This window comes from Cyprinus carpio, unplaced genomic scaffold, assembly GCF_018340385.1.
Source record: "Cyprinus carpio isolate SPL01 unplaced genomic scaffold, ASM1834038v1 S000006746, whole genome shotgun sequence".
NCBI lineage: Eukaryota > Metazoa > Chordata > Actinopteri > Cypriniformes > Cyprinidae > Cyprinus > Cyprinus carpio.
Genome location: NW_024879345.1, coordinates 434,381 through 455,047, shown reverse-complemented (window position 1 = coordinate 455,047; position 20,667 = coordinate 434,381). Strand labels below are relative to the sequence as shown.

At 36.5% G+C, this 20,667-nt stretch overlaps 2 protein-coding genes across 3 annotated transcripts in view; both read right to left on the bottom strand.

Annotated features, from left to right (window-relative positions):
* Nucleotides 1–124: 124 nt before the first annotated feature.
* On the bottom strand, nucleotides 125–11,380 carry LOC109104719 (BMP-binding endothelial regulator protein-like). The gene is made up of 14 exons (XM_042755745.1): nucleotides 10,446–11,380; nucleotides 9,761–9,846; nucleotides 8,826–8,925; nucleotides 8,300–8,382; nucleotides 7,916–8,006; nucleotides 7,631–7,713; nucleotides 6,855–6,954; nucleotides 5,615–5,859; nucleotides 5,396–5,500; nucleotides 5,044–5,089; nucleotides 4,450–4,776; nucleotides 2,067–2,403; nucleotides 1,711–1,841; nucleotides 125–1,489 (listed from the first exon to the last, which is right to left on the bottom strand). The coding sequence occupies exons 1-14, from the start codon at nucleotides 10,534–10,536 to the stop codon at nucleotides 1,308–1,310; spliced, it is 2,007 nt and encodes a 668-aa protein (XP_042611679.1). The 5' UTR covers nucleotides 10,537–11,380; the 3' UTR covers nucleotides 125–1,307.
* Nucleotides 11,381–13,241: 1,861 nt separating this feature from the next.
* bbs9 (Bardet-Biedl syndrome 9) overlaps nucleotides 13,242–20,667 on the bottom strand; it is a 107,155-nt gene continuing 99,729 nt past the window's right edge. Inside the window, exon 23 of one of the 2 annotated variants that reach the window (XM_042755720.1) lies at nucleotides 13,242–15,479. In XM_042755720.1, the coding sequence (XP_042611654.1) occupies nucleotides 15,238–15,479 (242 nt within the window). In that variant the 3' untranslated portion in view covers nucleotides 13,242–15,237. The remainder of the gene's footprint in view (nucleotides 15,480–20,667) is intronic. The other variant, XM_042755721.1, reaches the window with a different exon arrangement.

Here is a 20,667-nt window from a genome sequence, read left to right as displayed (position 1 = left end):
TGAGAATTTGTAGGTAAATCTTTTGGATATAAACTTTAATTTATTCCACATTTCTGCATCACTAGTCACCCTACAACCTTCCACGAATTTTTTTTTTTTTTTTTTTTTTTTTTTTTGGTGTAATTTTATTTAAAGTAGAGGTTTGATTTTTGTGAAATTTTAATTGAATTAAATAATTCACAACCCATTTTGTTTATATTTACCAAGGGTGCCAATATAATTGGAAAAAGGTAAAAACTGGTGGTAATCAGTTATAGCATCTATAACCAAGAACTATACAAACATAAATTTTAACAAAATCTTTGTTGAAAACAAAAACAAATGTTCGTGAGTCAACCACTGCATTACATTGATTGATAAAGCTCATTCTCTCAGATGTCTTTTCAAAGTTGTGGAAAGAATGTTTTAGTTTAGGGTTGTGCCCATGTGTGTTTAGTCAGATTTAATGTAGCTCAAACAATAACACTTGTATAATCACGACTGAACTACAGGACTTGAAAACTCCACACTATTAACACTCAGGTTAGTATTTTAAAAGTTTTTTTAATTTACAGGCCCTACAAGTCCATTTTTACATACTGTGAGTAGCCAAATTCTCACCACAATCTATATAACACTTATTTATTTTTATTTTTTGGGGGGAGCTCCTCTACCATAGGTGCAAAGTCATTCTATGTACCCAGTCCTGAATCAACACAAGACATCTCCGAACCTGAGTTGTGTACACAAACATCACACTGCACTTCCTGATGAGAAAACCTAAAATGTTTTTTCTTTGAAAGTATATAAGCTTTATACTGGTAATATATAGTATCTTAATGGGTCAAGTGAAATGTACAGTTAGAATAACACACATACATCAGTGTATGAACTCTTGGCTGGACAAATACAGTACACTTCTCTTTAATGCTATAACAGTCACATCTGAGTCCCCGACTTACAAAATAAACAACAAATACATAAATAGTTTCCCTTTCGGTCAAAAAATTGTGTATTAAATACTGGCTGCCCCAATAAATGAATAATACTATAGTTTATGTATGCCGCATACCCCACACTTAACTCAGAATGTCCAGTTCAGGTCCTTTTTGTTTGGAAACACTGAGTTCATTCCAGACTTCAGTAAGGCACTTAGGATTTGGTATCTGCCACTTATGAGAAATCCACATAGAGCAAGCATCTTGAGAGATCCTGGGAAGCAGGGCAAAGTGTCTCTGAGTATCTGAGTATTGTACTTGCATACACAGTGCTCTTTATGCCTCTGAGTTTGAATCTCTTGCAGCCCTCTGCGTTTATAGTCCTGTGGGTCATCGCACAGGGCAGGATGTCGATTTAATGCAGTGGCCCTCAAATAGGACCAGGCTGGCCGGACAGTGGCAGCCAGCGACACAGGGCCTTTGGCAGGGTCCGATTTCATTCCAGTTATTGCAGGTTTTAGTGCAGCCAGGTCCACATGTGTCATAAACTGCACCATTTTTGCAGTGTGTGCCTAAAAAAAAGATATCTATGTCAGCTTTTATCACATACATTTTGTCAGCTTCTAAACAAGAAATCCTAAAACATTAAAAATGTAAAAGAATTATTTTTTTTAACAATATCGTAAAAACGGGTGATTGATTTTTGTTGCATTAAACAACAATGAAAACGCTTTATAATGAATGAGGGTTTGAGTTCCTGAGTCTATATATTTGTCAGGTCTGAGTGACTTACTCATGCAGGTGAGCTCCGGTCTCCAGTGCACTCGGATGCCCTCTCTCTCACACGCTCGACTGTAAGCTATAAACGACTCGCAGTAACAGTTTTTATGCACTGGACACTCACACATGTCTGTTACACATGACCTAAAGAGAGGAAGACATGGGGACGGACAGAGATAGAATTAGTGTCAGTGTTGTATGTTGAAGTGTACATCACCTTACGGGCACCAGTTTAATGCTTCTCTGCTTTAGTATTACATATTCAGTATTAAAATGCAAAAGTCCTGAATCTTTTTAGAGTAGTACAATAAAATGGCAAATGCACATTATTAATTAATTTTGATAATTGCAAAAGTCTGGGGAACTCACTTGTAGAAAGAGGTAAAGTCTACAGCAGAATGGCACTTCTGAAACTCCCAGGACTTGAGTTTTTGGCACGTTCTGTGTGCACGCAGCTTTACTTTGACTGTGCCGGGACAGAGGAAGGACGTGGGCCTGCGGTTCGGTGCCTGACACACCTCATTGTCCTCCACACGCCAAGACTCAGCGAATTCATCCACGTCAAACTTAATCTGGCCGTCTCCTCCTAGAGAGTCATCCCGCCTTTGACCGTTGTAGTTTCCACACAGCCCACAGAGCTGCCCCTTCAGATGGGGTGCTGCGACCACCTCCACCAGACTGTCCCCGTCCCATGTGATCTCCAGTCCTGATGACACAGCCAAGATGAAGATTAAGGAAGAGGAAGCATGCTGCATTTGCCTGTGTTTGAGAAGATGACACATCCTGTGGTCTGACACAATCTAAATCTATTTTAAACAGCATTTCAATACAATCATTTAGCAATCAAAGTAATTACAATACTACGTGGACTATTTTTCTTTTAAAAACTCACTTGTTACAGTGAAGGCAAAAAAGTTTTTTAAGAAAGCATGAAAAAAACGATTTTCCGTGAATATTCAAATAAAATTTTGAGCTACAATTTGGATCCTGAAAAATCTATGGACATGTTCTGCACAGCAACCTACTTATCTATTGTTCCCATTTGAAAATGTGCTTAAAAAGACAATTCATATTCAGTAATATTACCGATTTAACTGCACTTACACTATTGGTTGAGAACAAAACTGAACTGGATAATGATATCGTCATTGCAAAATCAACACTGTTATTGAACAGTAATGAATCAACACTGACCTGACTTTAGCTGAATATTGACACAACTGTCTTCTGTAGAGCAGCTTATAGCTGAATTGAACTCTTTTCAGGATTGTTGAACTTTGCAACATTGACAGTTATTGAACTGAACAGAACTGGAATAACACTGAGCTAAATTGAGCTGAATAATGATCATATTATCTTCTGTGGAGGTGCTTTACAGCTGAATTTGAATTGGTTTTATTTATTGATGTGCTGTAGTTTACTGCGTATTAATGTAGAGCTTTATAAAAAAATGTGATTTGACTAACATGCTAAATTGAAAGCTAGTTTGGAAGTTATTGTCATTTGTATTAATCATTTTAAACAGGCCGAACATGCTCTTTTGAAAAAGAAAGGTGTGGCAAACTGTAACCCTCCTATACTCTCTGTGTAAGCTGGAATGATTGATTTGAGCTGCTAGCACAAAGGTTGCTTACGGATAAATGTCATAAACACATGGGAGAGTTAATCAAATCACAATCCTGTTGCCAGTCCAAGGATCAGCTTTGTGTTAGGCACTAAGTTGGTTCATTCTTACACTGCAAAAATCATTTTCAGAGTAGTTTCCTTCAGTTAATACATTATATCTACAGTGCAACTTAAAGCGGCATCCCACTAGCTGACTAGACACAAATCAGTTTTGGTCAGAATGTCATGCATTCTTTGATCAATAAAGTTCAAAAGAACAGCATTTATTTGAAGCCACTTTTGATTAATTTTGTGCCTTTGCTGACTAAAAGAATTAATTTCTTTCTTTCTTTTTTAAAATCTTACCCAAAATGTTTGAATAGTAATAAATTAACAAAAAATATTAAACAGCAAAAACGTTTTTTAACATTAATAATAATACGAAATGTTTCATGAGCACCAAATCAGCAAGTCAGAATGGTTTTTGAAAGATCACGTGACACTGAAGTCACTGGAGTAATAAAATAAAATAATAATATTCAAAACTGTTATGCATTTTTGATCAAATTAATGCACAAAATTCCAAACTATTTACCTGTATTGTATCAACTGACTAAGTGACTGTCTGTCAGACTCAAAAGAAGATTTCTATTTAATGGAGTAACTGTAAACTGGTGTAAATCTTTCTTTATCCTTTCAGGGCTTGTAGTATAATATCTTTTCATGCATATCTTAACTGAGAAAAATACTTATTTTCAATAATCTGAAGCTGGTATCACATAAACAGTCCTGGACCAACTTGGAAATTCATTACTTATGTTCTGTCTCATATTTCAGATTTATTCGACGAAAAAAAAAAAAAAAAAAAAACTGAAATATGGCAGCTTTGCATCTGGTTCAGATCCAGGCAGAACAATAGCTTGTCAAATCCTCAGAAATTCACTCGTCAGTAACAGTACCAGCAACCAAACAATACTTCAATGGCACTTTTGAATATATATAATCAGCAAGGTCATAATCTAACTGAGATGGAAGTCACTGGAGACCCACTTGCAGAGACACAGCCACAATTGAATCTCTCTGATTCTCCAAAAGCTATGTAAATTAACCTTTGATAGAAAATCCCATAGCAGGATACTGGCCTTACCTGCGATGGTGGTGAGTTTGAGCAGGTATCCATCCAGGTCAATGTGGACCCCTGTGCTATGGAAGGGAAGAGCAATGCGTGTGCCGTTTTGACGGACGGTCAGGTGTTGGTGGAGGCTGATGCTCAGGCCTGATGTGTGCAGCTCCACTGATTTGGTCCACGAGAAGGAGCGTGTGCGACGGGCATCGTTCTTCACCAGCACCGTGAAACTGCCCGCTGGGGAGCAGTCCTTAGTGAGCACGTATTTACACGTGCCCTGGAAGTTAAAGGTGCGGCCGTCAAAAGTGTTATAGTGAGGGTCTCCAAATACGGTACACACACCTGGCTCTGGAATTACGGAAAGAGCAATAGAGAGGATATTTGTAGTGAAATGACATCATATGTCAAATAAAAACAGCATATTTGTATGCAAACTGATGGCACACATGGAACTTATCATTTATACATGAAAGCTACATTGCTGAGTGTGTGGAGATCTGACAGTAGTAGTAACTGTTGTAACAGAAACGCTTCTGAAAATCTGTATTATTTTAAAAAATACCACTTCTTTTATTCTGTTGAAATTCACAGTAGGAACATCATGTGAGGACTTACTATCAGTGCAAACAGGACAGCATCCAGTTCGATTCAATATCTTGTTCTAAAAAAACAAATGAAGAACATTGTACAGAGACAGACTTACATAGGGAGACAAAGAAAATCCAACAGGTTTGTTGTAATATCCATAGGCAGTGCTGAGTGTAACTAGATACAAAATATTTAGGCCTTGGCCAGATAAAATTTTACCCAGGCACTTAAATGCCCAGCCGGGGAGCTTGAGAGTGCTTTCTCTTCAGGTAAACATTCTCTCCAGTATGTATATAATATATTATGTCTAAAACTTACAGACGACTTCAGATACAACTGTGGTTCAGTGTCTTTATGAGCTTTGTAAAACAACACTTACCGAGGGACAGCTGGTAACAGGAACACAAATCTTGGGCTGACATTCAATATTCCCCTTAACACAGGTGCACAGAGAACAGTTAGCAGACGACCACCTGTCACCATCCTAAACCAGGAAGAGACAAGGATATATACACTCATTCTCCTCTGATATATACGCATACATTTTCCAGCTAGTTGTCCACATGTGTTTATTTGTCCCTGTTCTTGGATACCTCACCCTATAGATTTTGCTCTTCACCCTGCAGTACTTCACATCTTCCATCTTCAGATGAGACTGGCACTCTTCACAGCACGCACTGCCGTGACAGCTGCCAGGCGGTGAGCATCTCTTCCTGCACAGCACCGTAGAGTCCACACATGTGCAGGTGGTGCAGCTGTCATTGCTGATGGACGTACCGTTCTCATAGACCTCACTGTGGAACAGACAGCTGCCAGGCGACAAGTCAAACACCCTCCTCTGACCTAGAGAAGACAAACAAGACCCTGTCATTTCACATTTCTCATCAAAGCAGTCTTTTCTGACGAGCCAGAATTTCTGGATCAATAACAGTTTAATGGAATATTAAAAGTGATAATGTCAACATATAATGCAATATATATATATTGTTAACATTAAACATATATAGTTTTTTTTTCTTCTTTTTTTGTAATACAGCTGTCATAATTTAAAAAAAAAAGCTATAGAGAAGAAACAGTTTTATTACGTTAGAACATCTATGGCTATAAGAGGACACTAAAAGCTTCTATAGACACAGCTGGCAGCATATGTTTACAATGTGTTGTACCAGAAACCTTCTGAGGCAAATGAAGAAAAAACAACATCATCAAAAGGAATAAAATGTTTGATTATAGCAACTGTTACTGCCAAAGTCAAGATGAGCTGATGAAAGGAGGAACCATTTCAATGCAGAGTATAAGAAGAACACTAAACAAGCATGGCCTTCATGTTGGGATGCCACTCTTGATCAAGAACAATATAAAAGGCTGACTTGAGTATGCTAAAATAATTTGGATAGATCTGTGGAGTACTTCACCTGTCTTCAAGGAATGGGCTAAGATTCCAGCCGAGACGTGTTAGAAGCTTGTAAGCACTTAGAGGCAATGTTTATTTGAAGTTATAAAGAACAAAAGATTCTCTACAAAAAATGGGGTTGAATAATTTTGTACATTAATGAGCCAATTCAATTTTTTTTTTTTTTCATTTTTCACTAACTTTATATCCTCAGATTCACATTTAAATACATCATCCTGATGAATGACTAAATTTCTGATATGAACTTTTATACAGTAATTGGATTGTTTGCCACATGTGCAATGTGGGGAAAATAGCTAATAATACAGGCAGTGTGTATGATATGTGTCATTGTGAAAGTCTCAAGTATGTACTTAAATTCTCGGTTTCTTTAAGTGTCTTGATTTTTTTTTTACCCCAAAACACTGAGAAGAAGATAACTTACCATGACATCTAGGACAGCACTGGCCAGGTGGAGTGTGGGTGAGGTGAGATGGGCAGGACAGAACAGGACACACCACTTTATGACACATGCTTTGCCCTCCCTGAAAAACACACACGCATGATTATACAAAACATATATCTTTGTGTTAAAGGCACAATAATTAACATGATAATAAATACCTGGCTGACTTTTCTATTTATTGACATGACTAGTTAGATATAGATGGTCAATATGATTTATTAAGTTGGGTGTCCCATATTTATAATGAAACCATATATATATATATATATATATATATATATATATATATATATATATATATATATATATATTGTATATTTGCCAAACATTACTTCAGCTAAAGTATTTGTTTTAATAATGTGTGCCTTTTGCCCCATGCTGCTAATCTAATACATCTATACATTTTTTTTTTTAACAAAACAATACACTTTTATGATTTATTTTCCCACAAAATGTGTTTCTTCATCAATGTTCAGTCAAAGCATACATAGTATATTCTTTCTGCAATCATACACTACAGGAGTAGCGAACTGCACCTTTTCCTTAATGTGTGTCTTTAGCCCCATTGTACCCAATTATTATTATTATTATTATTATTATTATTATTATTATTATTATTATTATTATGAATGTTCAAATACTAAATATTTGCCATTTGAGATGGGCTGCTATTCTTTGGTCATAGTAAAGTGCCCCAGAGCTCTTTGTTGTGACTTGTAACACCAGCTGGCTAAGTGTTTAGCAGATAAACTCACAGTGCAGATGCATTTAATACAGGGATTCCCGTCTGGATGAAATTCTTCATCTTCTTTATATAAATTCCCCTCGAAAATACACCCTGTGAACATCCAAAATATGAACAAGCACTAGGTTGAGAATCTGGCTGATTGGCAGAGATATTCACATACACCTAAGACACACATTCTGTTTCCCTTTCTCTCATAACACAAAAAAAAAAACACACACAAAAAAAAACACACACACACACACACACACACACACACACACACACACACACACACATAATAACAATGACTGACCTGGGCAAGTCGGGCAGCATTTCTTTGGATGGATTTTGGGATTCTTACAGTGAATGACACACCTCATTTCTGCTTCAGTGATGACACCTTCCTGTCCAAAGAAATAAATAAATATGACCTTCACCATCCCCTTCAAAGGTTACTTTCAGATTTATATTGGTAGGTGGTTTTATTGTTATGGTACAGTAACATAAACATTCTCCTTTAAGCCAGTAGTTTATTAAAGCAGTCAGCTTGCTATATTACTCAATCCTTTGTGCAGTCCTGTTTTTCCTCATTCGGTTTATTCTACTACTAGACTACGTGTACATGTCTGACAGCTGGTAACTTTAACAGAGTAAATCCATTCAGCCAGTGTTTAATGTTTTAATGAGACTGACCCACCTGACAGCTGTATGTGACACAGGGTTTCACAGGGCTGATCCAGTGATGGGAACTGTTGTAGGACGTCCCTTTTAGCTGACAACCTGCAGAGAGAGAGAGAGAGAGAGAGAGAGAGAGAGAGAGAGGAAATGCTCAGAAATTGCTAGTAAAGAGTCACCATTGTTAACTGGCTTTTATATTAAAATAGGCTGAAAATCATCTGCAGATTATTGATTGATTATACGTTTTTTTTTTATATTGATTACAGATTCTTATCAGAAGAATGTCAGATGTTCTAAGGAAACCCATCTGCCCAGCAGCCCTGCAATCAAATAAAACTGAGGAAGAGGGAAAACCAAGACCTCAGCTGTAAAGAGTCATGGCGTCTCTCGACCATAAGGTGGCAGTGATGTTAATCAAAGCAAAACTATACATGGTGACTAAAGAAATAAAGACTTTTGTGAACCCAGATATAATAAAAAACAATCAGATAACATATTTTTGAGTTATTTCTGATAGATCAGTTCTTCAGGAGGTTTGAACTGACCTTTGCATCTTTCACAGCAGGCTCCTGTCTGCTTGACCACCAGCGCACAGTCCTCTGCCAGCGGAGAACACTTCTCCTGCTTACAGTCTGCTTTCTGATTCTACTGATACAAAAACATAATTAAAGGACAATCCCTTATCATTCAGTACTGTGTGTAATCATTTTACTTGTTGACGATGTGACATGGATAAAACCATGAAATTTAGTATGGGATGTGATCTGCTTTCTTGATAGGTCAGCTTAATTCAATCACGCTTGGTTTATGACATCCCCATCAACAGCAGACAAATGCATGTACATAAAGAGTAGCATCATCTTCCAGAGATAAAACATCCTGTATTGATCTCTATTCATCAACTCACATGCTACAAAATCAATATGAGACATTCATCAACCCTTCGTATCAGCTCTCACACACTAACCTTGTGAAAGGCACATTGTTTGACTCTTGATGCTGAGCATAAGGACAGGGATAGACTAATGCTTTACCATCTGAATGTATCTACATTGGACATATGCAACATTTACAATTCTCACTACAAAGTCAGCACTGCAAATGTAACCACAGAGTGAATGACGTACTGTAAATTTCCCTTTCTACAATATGTAGACTAAATTATGAAGTTGTACTGAGTACATTATTAATGTTGTTGTTATAAAAGACTGTATTCTTATTTTATTACAGAACTTCCCTAAAATGTAATCTTAAAATATATATTTCAAATAGGGTATCCCTTGTATAATACTTATTGAATATCTTTATCTCTTATAGTCATTCTATTCTGATTGACCCTTGTGCTAAAAGTTGCTGAAAGCTCCCAAAACCTTGTTTGCCCTTCCGCCTCCGCTCTGCTGCCTTACAACAGAAATCGACTGTTAATATTAGTCATGTGAAATCTGCAAAGTGCGCTATGAATATTTGACGGTTTCCTCACCAGACAGACGCAGGAGATGCAGGGGTTGTCTGTGATGTTGGGGATGTGCAACACTTCTCCCTCGTTTTCACAGCTAGCCTCCGTACCTGAACGAAAAACGAAAATAATAATAATAATAATAATAATAATAATAATAATAATATTTAACGTCTACATGAGACATTTCCTTTAAACATTTTATTCAACCATACAAACACAAATTAAACAAAACAAAAACCAAAATAAACTTAATCTCTGTATTTAAGTGATTACCGAATAGATTACCGAATAATACACTACTAATTAAACTAATCTGTATTTAAGTGATTACCGAGTAATAGGCTACTAGTTAAACTAAACTAAACGAACTACACACTTACTGGCAATTATTTTATGGAGCTACTTCTACTACATATTGCATGACTAATGCAACGGACACTATAAAATAATTATTTATATAAACTCTTAGGAGTTACCGGACTACCTTTTATTAATAATTTTCTAATCTAAATATTAATAAAGTAAGGTAAAGACTGCAGTAAAGCTTGTTTTGACATTTTAAATCGTGCAGTTTGAAATTATAAAAATATCAAAACCTATTTACACAACCAGATTTTGAATATACATTTTAATGAAACAAATTTGATGTCTAATATTTGATTTTTTTTTTTATGCAGAAATGTGAATGGCCATTTATGATTCTTACCGGTGATTAAAGGTGCAGTTAAATGTGGCGTTTGGAGAATTAAAAACCAGAATAACAGGTTGTAGGTTACTGGAGGAGACAGACACAGCATCCTAAATTCGCTCCAGACGCATGGGGAGAGAGAGAAAAAATGAATAAATCGAATATCCAAAGCCTGTAGAAATGGTCCAGAGAGAGGGGGACGTGGGTGTCATGAGGGAGTCGATCCCGAAACCTTCGGCGAGCGCGCGCGGTGGACAATCAGCTCAACATTATAACGACAAAAAGGGTCCAAAAAACACGCCGACAGCGAGGCAACTTTCCGAAGATCCAGGTTTGAGGGTCACAAACTCCACAGAGAGTTTAAAACAGAGATAAGATCCAGAGGTCTTCTGGAGACAAGCGCGTGGAGAGATGACACTGCCATGATCCAAACTGAGATCTCCAGTCAGAGCGCGCTCGTTCGGTCTCCGGTTCCTCTCTGACAGACGCACGGATGCGCACCGCTGGGCATTTCTGGCGACGCCGATTCTCCTCCAGCTCTAGAGCTGTGGTTAAACATCCCCGCGGCGCAGGTCCGTCCTCAGATATCTGCCCTCTCTATTTAAACGCACGTGTGGGTTTGTAATCCCGCAGATCTGTTGTGTGCTGAGGTGTAGTGAGATCCGCCCCTATCTGTGCCCTCAACATGTCAGCATTCAGCGTGGGCACACTCCTGTAACGTTCTCCCCAAACAAGAATTTCAGCCTATTGTAAAGGCACTGAAGATGAATAGGAACATGCCTTCTGCGTGTAAATCTTAGTCTTAGAATAACAATGACTTCATTCATTGAACATTGTCCAAAGTAGATGCTAAGTGTCTTCAGAAAGGGAAGTCTCTACGTGGATTGTTATATCTGCATTTCAAAGATCATATTAATACCTATAGATATGAAGCTCAAACATTTAAAGAATGATATGTCCTGGGGCTAATCACTTCTAAGGTAGAGGTTCTTCTGAATACCAAGACAGGGCTCTCAGAGAATCAAGTTATTCCTTTAATATTAGTCACTAGATAGCGCCAAAGAGCACTTTTACTGGAGATCTTGGTGACTCACCTTGGTGACAACCCCTCTTGCCAAGCCCAGATAGTTACAGTGGGTTTGGCAAATCTTCTTTTTTAGATCCAATTATAATTACTTTTAATTGGTTTCATTATCAACAGTGAGTGATAAACCATCCACAGTCACTTGATAGGACAAAGATGATGATACTATTTTTTAAGTTTGTGAAGATATAATGTGAGTGTTGAGGAGACATCTGATATGCAGTGTGTTGTGATTAAATAGAGTCATCCACCTGTCATGTCTTCTTGTACCTTTGCCATACACTTGTTGATCTTATTGTGAACGATTCAATGTCATTACTCAATCTTCCGGTGAAACAACCTCTCTGGTGACTTATGTCGGATTTCTCCTATCATTTAGTTCACTTAAAGGGTTAGTTCACCCCAAAATGAAAATTCTGTCATTAATTACCCTCATGTCGTTCCAAACCTGTAAGACCTTTGTTCATCTTCGGAACACAAATTAAGATATTTTGGATGAAATCAGAGAGCTATCTGACCGTCCATAGACAGCAACGCAACTGAAATGTTCCCAGGTCCAGCAAAGTAGTAAATACATCAGTAAAACAGTCCGTGTGACATCAGTGGCGCAACTTCAGTTTTGCGATGCTACGAGAATACTTTTTTTTCCGCAAAAAAAAAAAAACAACATAATTTACTCAAGCATTTTTCTCCCCTGAGTTATGTCTTCTGCCATTTTAGAGAGTATTACAATGCATACGCACGCTTTCCCCTAAGCGTAAACAACGCTTATTACACAAATTACGTTTGTGCGCGTGCTTTTCCCAGAACGTATACACCGCTGATTACGTCCAATACATTCTTGGGTACTCTCCAAAATGTCGGAAGATGAAACTCGGGGGAGAAGAATGGTAAATTATGATATATTTTTCTTTTTTTGTAAATTCTCGTAGCATCGCAAAACTGAAGTTGAGCCACTGATGTCACATGGACTGTTTTACAAATGAATTTACTAAGTTTCTGGACCTGGGAGCATTTCAGCTGCGTTGCTGTCCGATAGCTCTCCGATTTCATGAAAAATATCTTAATTTGTGTTCTGAAGATGAACGAAGGTCTTACAGGTTTGGAACGACATGAGGGTGAGTAATTAATGACATAATTTTCATTTTGAAACCCTGCCCCACTCCATCCCACCAACAAACAATGAATAAAACCCAGTCACCACCCAACATTTTTTTTTTTTTTTTGATAATCGGTTTCAGAAAAGATCTACCATTACTTCCATTAAATTCTCTTCAAAGCTATTTGCAGTGAAGGAACTATCTTGACACAGGTTGCAATAGTCAGTTGTTTTGTTGCAATTATCTTTAGACTATATATATTGCAATAACAAAACCACCACTGTCTGTATTCTAAGTCAAAAGTCAATGAAAACATAATTTAGATGTAAAAGCCTGTTCACACCAAGACAAATATTTGGTGCGATTAATATTTTAATTAAAATTAACGGTTGTTAATGCATCTGTTCAGACCGACAGGAACATTCACAAATCATTAACACTACAGATTTTACTGAGAGGTGTTCCAATCTTTTTTCCATTTCACTGCAAATGAAACTAGTCAACCAGTAAGATTTGTGCTTTTAGTCATGTGCCTGGAGATGCTGCTGTTACATAAAACCAGGGTATTTCTGCTTTTTTTTTCTTCTAAGTGCCACCTACTGTCAGAGAGTAAACCAGCATTTTCATTCAGCCCGTCTGCTGTTTATTACGCATTGGTATTAAGAGACAACTCAAATATGAAAATTGCACTTAATTTTAATGTTGAACATTTGTGTTGGTGTGAACAAGCCTTAATTCTATATAATCTGTAAAAATCTATATAATCATCTGGAAAACCAACCACTTATACAACTTCATTTGACTTGTCTTACCACTCCACGGTCTCTCTTTTATGCAAGCTAGAGCCCTGTCCCAAATGGCACACTTCACATGCATTTGCAGTCTTGTGGTTATGTGGATTTACAATGGCGGCCGCATGCACGTGTTCATTAAATCCACAAGACTATAAGGTGTCCCAGTCGTCATTTTAGCTTTCAGAAGGGTACTTGCAAGCGCCCCTTTTGCAGCCTCAATGCACCCTCGATGGGCACTTCTGCTGAGCCCGCACTGGGACGAGCTCCACAGCAGACTTCTACCCGACAGTCAAAGCGACATTACGTCACGAAAGTGTGGACTCAGAGGAAGACCACAAGGGTTTAGAGTGCGATTTGGGACAGGGCCTAGGATTGTTATTGGCACGTTTCAGAATGGATACTTGCATGGGAAGTAGGAGTCTGTAGTATGATTTACATTGACTATGTATAGATGTGGGATATATGACTCATTTCTTCCCACTAATAGCCGCACAGATCAGCACTGTAAGGAGTTGATGATTTTGTATGGAAGGGAGACATTATTATCTAGACAAATGGCCCTATCAAGTTGCCAAAATGAGGCAACATAATACAGAAACAATGCATACAAAACCACTAAAAACTCCATTAAACATCTAATCTTGGTCCACCCACACCCACAAAAGGAGCATTTGTACATTTTAATATTTGTAAGTTATATTATTGAGTGACATTTTTATTGCCTCAATTGACAGTGTAATCGATTTACAGGAGAGACTGATCTCTCTAATGCTTCAGGTTTAAAGGGAAATGTTTCCTAAGAATACATAGCTCACATTAAAATCTATATAACAAACTTTAGTATGAATGTAATATTGATTCAACAGCTGGAACAAAGAACATAATAATAATAATAAAGGTACAACTTTTAAAATCTTGATATAAAATGTAACATGATGTGATATTTTTGTATTATGAATGTTTCTGATGACTCCTACGATGTAAAGGTAGATTATTCTGACATTCATTTTACACATTGTTTTATGCAAACAATTTTCTACACACAAGGAACATTAGACAAAATGACCTACAAATAGGCCTACTACTACTTCTAAGAACACATATATATGAAAACTATAAAAATAGTATGTACATGATTATCCACTGCTATGGCCTTGAATTCTCTATATAGGTATGAATGAGACTGCGTGTGTGTGTGTGTGTGTGTGTGTGTGTTTATAAGAAACTGCATGTCTCACTCTGCCGCATCATGAAGAAAGGGAGACAAATGTAGACCCACAACAGTGTTGTGCAAAATTCAGAATTTAAGAATCAGCTCTTTTTGAATTCAAGAGTTGATTTGATTACATTCGTATGGGTCTTTCATCCTGATAAATAAAATGGATAGTTAAAAACTACACGTCCATATAAATTTCATTCTATTTTAGTCTGAATTGCAATTCTGTATATAATTCAAATTCAGAAATTGGATTTGAATTTAAAAAGCTCTGAATGTCACACAAACAGACAGTGAGACAGGCAGCACAGATAAGATGGTGTGGTTATTTTTCGTGGTGCCCGTGATCCGACGTCACACTGAGCAATAGGAGACGATGGACACACAGACTACATGCTGCAGTGGCAGACAGCTGAGTTTAAATATAAACCCCTCCTACATGTCCACTTGCCCTCAAAGACAGTGAAAACATGCACTTTTTAAAAAAAAATTCTGCCACTATGCTATCAACTCTAGAATTACAGCAAAACATCAGGATGAGGTATTAACCTTTACACAGACAACCCGACTAATAAAGAGCCTCAGAACTGTATCAGTGCAGCAGCTGTCAATGTATTCAGCTGTCTCCTGCCTCTGACTTCTTCTCTTTGACCTTCACTGAGGACTTCCTGGACACCTTCGTCTTTTCCTTCCCAGACTCCTTTGATGACTCTTTCTCTCTGGTTGACTCCTTGTCCTTTGAGGGTTCCTTTGACTCTTTTGCAGACTCTCTTTTAGACTCTTTTGACGACACCTTAGCCTCCTTTTCTTTACTGGAGTCTTTCTCCTTCTTCTCTCTGGACGATTCTTTAGATGAATCTGTTAAAAAATGAAACAAATATAATGTATAAATATAAAGAATATAACAATGTAGATATTATGATATATGCATTGTTGCAATATAGACAGCAATTTTAGGCATTATAGGAACGATCCTCATGAGAAGCCTGTTCTAATTTATATGCAATTTCTTAATTCTGCTGCTAGAATATGGTTAAAGTGTTCTGTTGAATGTACTGACAAGCATTAATAGCATGGTAAACTAAAAATAATTTAATTTAATATCTATTAAAACTGTTACACATTTAAACTATTTAAATATACACATTTGTAATATTTAATTTACTATTTAGTACTTCTAAATAAAGTCCTACTAAAACACTCTAATTAAACTATGAGTACTAATTTAAAAACAACATGCAATCAAGTGTCTGAAAACACATTACATTTAGTTAGCATATGCTTTTAGAGTATATTATTTCTGTAATAAATACTCTTACAAAAGTACAGTAAAGTATACTTCTTTTTCACAAAGGTCTACTGTAATTTTTTATTCACTAGATATTTAAAAAAACTTCCCACAGTCACATTAAAGTTTGTCTGTGGGTAGATTATGTTGTAATATGGTTCAGTTAGGTCATCAAAAGTTATTGGAAACATATGCCGGTTCTGAGAGGATCACAAATGTACATTTATTCATTTTAGCAGACCTTTTTATCCAAACGCACAGCAGGAATACAACTTATGCACCAGCATCAGAACTGACAGAATATTAGTGGAAAAGGCGTGTGAGAGTCAGACAGCTATTAGAGAGATTCTTTGTGTGTGTGTGTGTGTGTGTTTGGGGGGTGGGGAGCAGATCTTTTTGTTGTGTACCAGGTGCCTTTGTCACTCAGTGTCAGTCACAGCAGGCAGTCAATTCAACACACACACACACAGATACCATGTCTACTAAAGGAGTGATATACGTGCGTCTCTAAACAGTCTTTAAACAGTCACAGCCGTTTGCATCCTCTGGGGGCTGGTCTCAATCCTCCACCTGTGTGCGAGACGCCTGTGAGCCGCAGTCACGCTGGGGCTGCTGGGTAGACAGACAGCTCCTGTAGGGCTGTATCCGCAGGGAGCAGCTTAATAAGGCTTTTCCTGAGGTGCTTCGCAGCAGCCGCAGGCTTAACGACACTGACACGACTGCAGACGTCCCTTCACAGACAGACAATCTCACAACACTCTTCATCTCTCAGATGGGACTGTGATTGTGTGCATGTGGTTTTGTAGTGTGAATCTACAGACAGAGACTCAACAGTACGTGAATGTGAACTGCACCCCTACACATGACCGTTATCTGATGTTTAACCACAGACAGCCCACATCACCCGAGGGATCGCCAGCAGGACACATTTTACTATATAGACTGAGTACAGCAGTGCCCTGCACTTGGGGTTTTCACACTTTTTTTACGGCAAGGGCCCTCAAATATCACTATTTCTTCCTAAAATATAAAGGCAGTTGTATATATTTATGTATAATAAATACATTTCAATTAAAACATTCAACTATTGTGAGAACAAAAGAGTGAAACCAGTTCTTTCAAATATACAACACTTTTTTTTTCTTTCAGATTTTCCATAGACCCCCTAACATCCACCAGCCAGAGGAGTTTCTGTTACTATGGGAATGGCAATAGCAGCGAAGAGCTCAGCAGTGACTGTCACTGCCATAAAAAACTGGAAATCACTAAACTCTCAAACTTTTAATAAACTGCTTCTGTTTAGCTATGTTTATAACTTTTCAGTGATTTATAGTGATGAAGTTTTATTGTACTAGTATTTCTGATTCGATTACATCACATGCAATCAGTGCCAGTCCTGTTCTAACATAAATAATTAGAGGAAGTTATATATAAGTTATTATAACTGTCAAATATGTTTTTTTTGTTGTTGTTGTTTTTTACTAATGTAGACATGTTTTGTTTTATTGTAATGGGAGTTTTGTTTTGGGAAGACATTATTCCGTCCCTTGAAGAGTAATACACACACACACACACACACACACACACACACACACACACACACACACACACACACACACACACGAACGCAATCCATATGATATTATTGTGTGTGCTTCTACACAAGATTAGCATTTGAATTGGTAATAATGTCAAGAAATGTGTTTTTTTCTATATGAGCACTTACACAGTATCTTTGGAAGACTCTTTATCACCATATTTTAAGACACTGAAACTTTGAATGAACACAAATGGATATATGGGAATTATGAAATGACCATAAACTAATTAAAATGTTATATTTGAGTTTCTTTAAAGTAACCCACTTCTGTCTAGAATATGGCTCTTGCTCACTCTGGACATTCTCTCAGCCAACTTCATGCGGTGCATCCTAGCATGCTTTTTAAACAGTAATAAAGGAGTTCCCATGGACGCTGGACACTTCTGCAAAACTATTACAAATCATAGTTGAAAAATCCCATATTGGAACAATTTATATTTGTTAACAAAACTATTTTAAAAATATAAGAAAGTACACAGTGCTTCATACACTCTTTAGGGGTACAACAGCTTGTCACCGGGGCAGTACACTCAAAGGCACACCTTTGTACCTTCTTTATCCCTAAAGGGTTCATAATAGTACCAAAAGACATTGCTACCTGAAGGGTACACACTAATTCTAATATGCAGGTACTAATATGCATATTAATATTCACAATTAATGCATTATTATATTATATTATTATACTGTATTATATGAATTCATAATATTCTAAGGTACCTATATGCAGCCTAAAAAGGGTAAAGAAGGTACAAAGGTGTCACTTTGAGGCTAATGACCAGTGACAAGCTGTGGTATTTTTTTTTTTGCACATATTTTTCTAACAGTGTGTGAGCAGTCATGAGTGTTTATCTCACAAGTGTAAGTATAAAGTGGGTGTGAAATGTTTAAGATCTCACAGAAAGATAGAATGGATGGCTGGAGATGTGAGGATACCACTGTTTGAGTTACGTTTGCAGGATATTTTAGCCGGTGTATGAATGTGTGTGTGTGTGTGTGTTAGGCTGTGTGAGGTCCTGTTTATTTACAGTTTACTTCATAAACACATGACCATGATCACAATTGTAATAGTTTAAGTTTATTAAGATAATTATTAAATGCAGATGTACTGGAACAATAGCAAACCAATAATAATGGCAGAGAGACAAAAACAAGCAAACTAAAACCAAAACAGGAAAGTCTTATGACAGCATTTAATTTTGTCAGTTTTAGGGGATGAGTCAATTCTAGAGGATCAAGTTAAGCTTTGAATTCTGAATTCAGCCAGAGTCACAATTCAGAATTCTAAAACTGAATTCTTTAGTGCATTGATCTCTGTGGAGTAAAGTGTCAGCTTTAGTGCTACCTCCGTGTTCCTGCTCAGAGTTCCTGAGATCAAATAATAACATTGATTCTTTGCAGCTGACCTCTTGAAGCGCCAGTCAATCCTTAAGGTTCTATTCACTTTGATGTGCACTCACTTGTTACCTGGCTATGCTGTTCAATGATGCAATGTTCATGTTGACGCCCTGACTTGAGTCAGAGAAAGCCCCAAAATACCAGTGAAGATAAAGTGCCCAATTATAATGATTGCAGTCTTGCTCTAATTCAAATGGATAATGTTATTAGCATTAACTGTCCTCTGGCAATCAAAAACATGAAAAGGAATTATAATCAAGTGTGTGTGTGTCTGTTATTTTTTTTTAAATTATTTATTTATTCTTTTACGAAGGCCTGTACAGTATACAAACTACATGGCGGCTGATACAGACTTTCAGTATCTCCTACACTTAAAAAGCTACAATTTAAATATTTTTATTTGAACTAAACCTATTATCAAGCGAGTTGAGTTTACAGACCTGTTGCTATGACAACTTTGAGTTTCAAAGAAGAGAACAACCCAGGATCAAGTCAAATCATCAACAGTTAAATCTAGAGATAACTCGGTAATCCACATCCGAAGAAAAGGGTCCTGGTGTCCTTAAAATTAATGAATGAAAATGAACAAAGTCTGTGGAGATCAGAAAGGAAATTACAGAAACATTGTTTATTATTAACATCTGTATCTAATCTCTGGAACTTAATTATGAAATCCAATACAAAAGAACAAGTCTTGCTGTCAGCATAAGATTTCTCCTCAAGTTATTAAAAAAAAAATGACTTGAGGCGACAAAAGAAATACAATATATACAGTCATGTGTAATTAATTCCAAGATTTCCTTCAATCAAAACTCTAGAGATCTGAGCTGGAAACTGGAACAAGGAAGGGAATGAAGAGATGAATATATCCTTTAGTGAATTTTCTCTATGTCGACAACCAGTCATTCGAAAATAAATGTTTATGTTATCTTCTCTAAACATCACACAAAACAACATATAAATGTGGCTACGACAATACTGATGCAATACAAGACACATTTTCCACATTCTATTAATCAATCAGCATGACTGGTTATTGATCGTCTCCATGGTGCAGATTTCCAAAGATCTCCATGACTGATGTGTTTTTGTACATTTAAACAAGATTTGTAACCAAAGAGGTAAAATGGGAAACCATAGTAAATCATATTAGAGCACTATGTTTTGCTTGAACAGCCAAAGACAACATAAAATCCATAACTGATGCATTACGGTAAACTCGTGTGGTATTTAAATGTATTTAAATTAAGTTTTATATACTGTGTGTATATATATATATTTACATTTTACATTTACATTTATACATTTATATATATATATACAGTACAGACCAAAAGTTTGGAAACATTACTATTTTTAATGTTTTTGAAAGAAGTTTCTTCTGCTCATCAAGCCTGCATTTATTTGATCAAAAATACAGAATTTTTTTTAATATTGTGATATATTATTACAATTTAAAATAATTGTTTTTAAATTTATTATACTTTAAATTATCATTTATTTCTGTGATGCAAAGCTGAATTTTTAGGATCATTATCACATGATCCTTTAGAAATCATTCTAATATGATGATTCATTATAAAAAGTTGGAAACAGTTCTGCTGCTTAATATTTTTTCAGAACATGTGATACTTTTTTTAGGATACTTTGATGAATAAAAAGTAAAAAATAAAAAAATAAAAAAAGAAGCTATGTTTTTAAAATATAAATATTTTGTAATAACAATATACACTACTGGTCAGTAATCTGGGGTCAGTAAT